The sequence below is a fragment of the Dipodomys ordii genome, unplaced genomic scaffold (assembly GCF_000151885.1).
Source record: "Dipodomys ordii isolate 6190 unplaced genomic scaffold, Dord_2.0 Scaffold19, whole genome shotgun sequence".
NCBI classification, from domain to species: domain Eukaryota; kingdom Metazoa; phylum Chordata; class Mammalia; order Rodentia; family Heteromyidae; genus Dipodomys; species Dipodomys ordii.
The window spans coordinates 11,083,932-11,089,371 of NW_012267235.1; the positions used below are offsets into that span (position 1 = coordinate 11,083,932).

General features: G+C 47.5%; 1 protein-coding gene across 1 annotated transcript in view; it reads right to left on the bottom strand.

Moving 5' to 3' along the window:
• Positions 1-4,664, bottom strand: part of Odf4 (outer dense fiber of sperm tails 4) — a 20,317-nt gene extending 15,653 nt beyond the window's left edge. The window contains exons 1-3 of the mRNA XM_013013116.1: positions 4,349-4,664; positions 917-1,090; positions 477-611 (exon numbers count right to left, since the gene is read on the bottom strand). Coding sequence (XP_012868570.1) covers positions 477-611; positions 917-1,090; positions 4,349-4,664 — 625 coding nt within the window. The remainder of the gene's footprint in view (positions 1-476; positions 612-916; positions 1,091-4,348) is intronic.
• Positions 4,665-5,440: the final 776 nt, after the last annotated feature.

The window sequence follows — 5,440 nt, forward strand, 5'->3', positions numbered from 1 at the left end:
GAAGGGTAAACAAAGGAGGAGGCTGCAATGCTTGGTAAGAAATGTACACATTATCCTGCCCATGCAATTGTAACCCCTCTGTACAGTATGTTCACAAATAAAATAAAATTAAATTTAAAAAAAATTGACAAGCAGAGCTGGGTCCTGTTGGCTCATCACTACCTAATCCTAGCTACTTAGGAGGCTGAGATCTGAGGATGGCGGTTCAAAACCAGCTATGGAAAGGAATTCCATGAGACTTCTTAACTCCAATGAACCTCTAGAAACCCAGAAGTGGAGCTGTGGCTCAAAGTGGTAGACTGCTAACCTTGAGAAAAAGAGTTCAGGGACAGAACCCTGAGTTCAAGCCCCATGACAGACCAAAAACAAACAAAAGATTGACAAGCAGGTTGAGAGGAGGGACCATTAAGTCCCTGAGAGTTTTCCCTTCCTTCCCCCCTGTCCTCCTTCCCCCAGGCCTCCTCCTATCCACTCACCACAGATGATATACAGGATAAACACCAGCCAACCAATGAAATAGCTCCAGCCAATAGGAATGGAGACATTTCTCTTCAACTCAAAGATCCAGAGGTTAATGGGAAACAGCAGGAGCATGACGAAGATGAAAATGACTGGGAGACAGAAAGCAGAGGCCTGAGTCTCATTGAGAAATCCCACAAGAGATTCAACATTGTCTGCAAGGCCAGAGGCACCAGCCATGGCTCCCACCAACACACAGATTCAGGGACTCCACTGTGGAATCACCCCCACCTCCCAGTGGCCACGAAGTAATGTAATTTGATTTTCAGTTCTCTTTTCCCACCACCTCTAACCACCACCACCACCACCACCCTGCCCGATAGCCCCACACACAGAAAAGGAGTGTCAGGAAGAACGGAGGTCCTTCTTCAGAGCTTGGGGGTGGCGGGAAAGGCACCTTCACAAAAGCTCAGGATGGTCCCAATCAAGCTGAAGTTAGGCAAACTCTGCAGATGAGGCAGATAGGGCAGGTGCAACCAGATGGTGAGGATGAAACCCAGGGCCAAGGCCAGAAGGAAGATCATCATGGCCACCAAAAAGATTGGGTGATGTGTCAACAGATTATAACTGTCTGGGGAAAACAATAAAAACAGATGAACTCAAGATTTACAAAAGATGAGCAAATATACAAAAAAAATGTTCAGGCCCACTCATCACCAAAGACTGGACACTTGCTATAATAATAAAACAATGTTTTCACCGGGCACTGGTGGCTCACACCTGTAATCCTAGCTACTCAGGAGGCTGAGATCTGAGTATGGCAGTTCAAAGCCAGCTCAGGCAGGAAAGTCCCTGAAATTCTTATCTTCAGAAAACCAGAAGTGGCCCTGTAGCTCAAGTAATGGAGCGCTAGCCTTGAGCTAAAGAGCTAAGAAATAGCGCCCAGGCCCAGAGTTCAAGCCCCATGATCTACATAAATAAATAGATAAATAAAACAATGTTTTCACTTACTAAATAAACCAAGATTAGCTGAGTGCTGGTGGCTCATGCCTGCAATCCTACCTCCTCAAGAGGCTGAGAGCAGAGGCTAGAGGTTCATAGTCAGCCTGAGCAGGAAAGTCAGTGAGACTTTTTTCTTCAATTAAACACCAAAAAGACAAAAATAGAGCTGTGGTTCAGATGCTAGAGCACCACACTTAAGTGAAAAAGCTAAGGGACAATGCCTCAGTATATACAGACACATTCACATGACACACACACACACATACACACACACACCACACAGAGGAAAGTGAAACAGGCTCTGTTGGAGGTGGGGAATAAAAACCAGCAGTAGGAGTGGGAATGTGGGTTAGTGGTAGAGTGCTTGCCTAGGATGCATGAAGTCCTGTAACATATAAATAGAAAAAATCAGAAGTAGAGATATGGCTCAAGTAGCAGAGAGCTAGACTTGAATGAAAAAGCTAAGCAAACTCAGGGCAGGTGATTTACGCCTATAAATTCCAACTTCTGAGATCTGAGGATCACAATTCAAAACCAGTCCAGGTAGGAAAGTCTGTCTTATCTCTAGTTAGCCAACAAAAAAGCTGGAAGTGGAGCTGTAGCTTAGTGGTAGAGTACTACCCTTATAAAAAAGTAGAAAAGCTCAGGGACAGAACCCAAGCCCTGAGTTCAAGCCCCAAGACCGGAACTAAAAAATGAATAAAAGCCAAGCAAAAGCATGACACCCTGAGTTCAAGCCTTAGTACTTACACAAGAATTGTATCTCAGCTGGGCACCTGTGGCTCACGCCTCTAATCCTAGCTACTCAGGAGGCTGAGATCTGAGAATCACAGTTCAAAGCTAGCCTGGGCAGGAAAGACCCTGAGACTCTTATGCCCAATAAACCACCAGAAAACCGGAAGTGGCGCTGTGGCTCAAGTGGTAGAGCCCTAGCTTTGAGCTGAAGAGCTGAGGGACAGCGCCCAGGCCCAGAGTTCAAGCCCCACAACCGACAAAAAAAAAATCTCTTAGCAATAAGATTTAATTGAACAAATTAAGTATCCAATAAATGATACTTTTTCCTAAACGTATTGCTCTAAGGCTGGGTTGTTTTTCATAGTAGAAGAAATGAATAGCCCTATACTTTTTTTCTTTTATGCTCAGGGGAATGAACATGCAGAAATGGGCGTCTAAACCTTTAGTTTCCCTGGAGCTGAGAAAAGAGGCTCAACTTCTAAGAGTTGGGGAGAGATGAGACTCACTTCAGGAAATAAGCAGTTGCAAAAGTTCAAGAAAGCAAGGAGCAGACACTAGACAGAAAAGGGAAATTCCTTGGAGCCAGAGGTGGTCCAGAGAAGCAAGCCTGGAGGCAGAGGCACAGGAAGTGGCTGGGACCAGGGCTTTGATTAGGCAAGAGTATTCCAGGATATCCCACCCAATACTGTGGGTATTCAAGCCAAGAGGAAGGAAATGCTCTCCTCTGCTCGCACCTGGCTCTTCTCTCACATGTGCTGTGTGATTCAAACGCATCTGTCTTCTGAGTGCCCATTTCTCATGCCTGTAACTCAGAAGGTTGAGAGGTAAGGATCACAGTTATAAGGTAGCTTGGGCAAGAAAGTCGGTAAGACTCATCTCCAATTAACAGGCAAAAAGCTAGAAAGTGGCTGGGCACAGATGGCTCACACCTGTCATCCTAGCTATTCAGGAGGCTGAGATCTGAGGATAGGGGTTCAATGTTAGCCTGGGAAAGAAAGTCTGTGAGCCTCTTATCTCCAATTAACCACCAGGAAACTGGAAGTGACACTACGGCTCAAAGTGGTAGAGCATTAGCCTTGAGTAAAAAAATTCAAGAACAGTGCCAAGGCCCTGAATTGAAACAAACAACAACAACAAAGCTGAAAGTGGAGCTTCTAGTAGAATGCTAGCCTTGAGCAAAAGAAACTCAGGTTAACTGGGTGCTGGTGGCTCACGTCTATAATCCTAGCTACTCTGGAGGCTGGGATCTGAGTAGCATGGTCCGAAGCCAGCCCAGGCAGGAAAATGCATGAGTTTTATCTCTAATAAATCACAGAATAAGCTGAAAGTGGTTCTGTGGCTTAACTGGTACAGTGCTAGTCTTGGGCAAAAAGGAGCTTAGGGATAGCACCCAGGTTCAAGCCCCAGAAATGGCAAAAGAAGGGAGAGGAAGAGGAGAAGGAAGGAAAGGAAGAAAGGGAGGGAGGAAGGGAGGGAGGGAGGAAGAAGAAGCAGCTGGAAGATAGCACCTAGGCCATGAGTTCAAGCCCCAGGACTAATACCAAAAAAGAAAAACAAAGATGGAAGTGGGCTGGAAATGTGGCTTAGTGGTAAAGTGCTTTCCTAGCATCCATGAAGCCCTGAGTTTGATTCCTCAGTACCACATAAACAGAAAAAGCTGGAAGTGATGTGGTAGCTCAAGTGGTAGAGTGCTAGCTTTGAGCAAAAGAAACTCAAGGACAATGCCCAAGCTCTGAGTTCAAGCCCCAGGACTGGCAAAAAAAAAATGGAAGTGGAGTTGTGGTTCAAGTAGTAGAATGACAGTCTTGAACAGAAAATGCTAAGGGATAGTGCTCAGGCCCAAGTTCAAGTCTCAATCTGGCACACACGCAGACCACACACACAGGTCTCTTTTTTTAGAAGCAGAGTGCTGACTCTGGGACTTATCTAAAGTGGGGTGACATTTTCCCATTAACAACTCTATTTGACCATACTGGAAGAAGAAAACCAACTGCCTTTGTAGGTCTTAGTATCCATAGAGCACCATCTTGCAGGACAAAATGATGACTGGAGAGAGGGGGACAAGGGCAGGTGGTCCCCCCTTATCCCCCTCTCACCCATCTCCCCCCCAGGTGCAAACTGGCTGGAAGCTTGGGGCTGGGGGAGGGCTCACCTCTGCCTGCATTGGCACAGCTCTTCGATTTGCAGAGGTACATGAGTCCCATGGACATGATAGACACTGAGCTGTAGATTGTGTTGGTGACATTCTCGGGGCAGCGCTGAAAGAAGCGGCTCCTAGAGGGGTACAGCCACTGCTTGGAGAAGACCATGAGCAGAAGCAGAATAAAGGCCAGCAGGCTGATCTCTGCCGCTGCCACTTGTGCCAGCCAGCGGAAGGTGTAGGTAACTCTCCGCAGGAAGGGCAGTTGAGAGTGCTGACGTTCTCTGGGCCAGCTGTGGCTGTTGGAAGAAGGGACAGGGGTCTGCATCCTCCTTTAGTGCCAGACTCTCTCTCTTCCACTCCTCCTGCCATCCAGCCCTCTCCCCCTTCCTTCCCAGGTCTTCTTCTTCTGCCCCTTGGCTCCTGAATTCATCCCAACTCCCAGCCCCTCTCCTTGCCCTGCGCACTTGGCCCTCCTCCTCCGAATATTCTCAGGGGACAGATCAGTTTCTACCAAAGGGTCTGGTGTCTGGGAAAGAATGCGAGGAGAAGCACTCATGTCCAACACCTGAGCTCAGGACCCAACAGAAGCCCTCAGCCCATTCTGCAGGTCAGGGCCTCTAACTGCCGTGGAATATTCCTGGGGAGCTGAGAGACGGGGGAGGGGATCCACGGCTTCAATTGCAAGCCTTTCTGGAAACTCTGTTCCTCAAACCCCAGCCTACAGCTGTGGATCTGAGTCTCCCTCCAGCTTCTGTTTCTCCTTGCCCCGGTGGGCATCTCTGAGAGTCCTCCCTTTGTCTTCCTGTGTCCTTCCTCTGCCCTAACCCCAACCCCAAATCTTCACTGGTGGAGCTGGGGAGGGAGGAAAACACATTTACTCCGCATCTAACTCAGATGCATCATCCAAAGATGCCTCTATAAGCCTTCTCACACTTTCCCGAACCCCTTTCTCTCTCCATCTCTACTCACTTCTGTCTAATTCTTCTTCTGTGTACTTTATTTCTTCCCTTTTCTTTTCAGCACCAGAGAAGAGAAGACACATTCTGAGGGTGTGTGTGTGTGTGTGTGTGTGTGTGTGTGTGTGTGTGTGTGTGTGTTGGT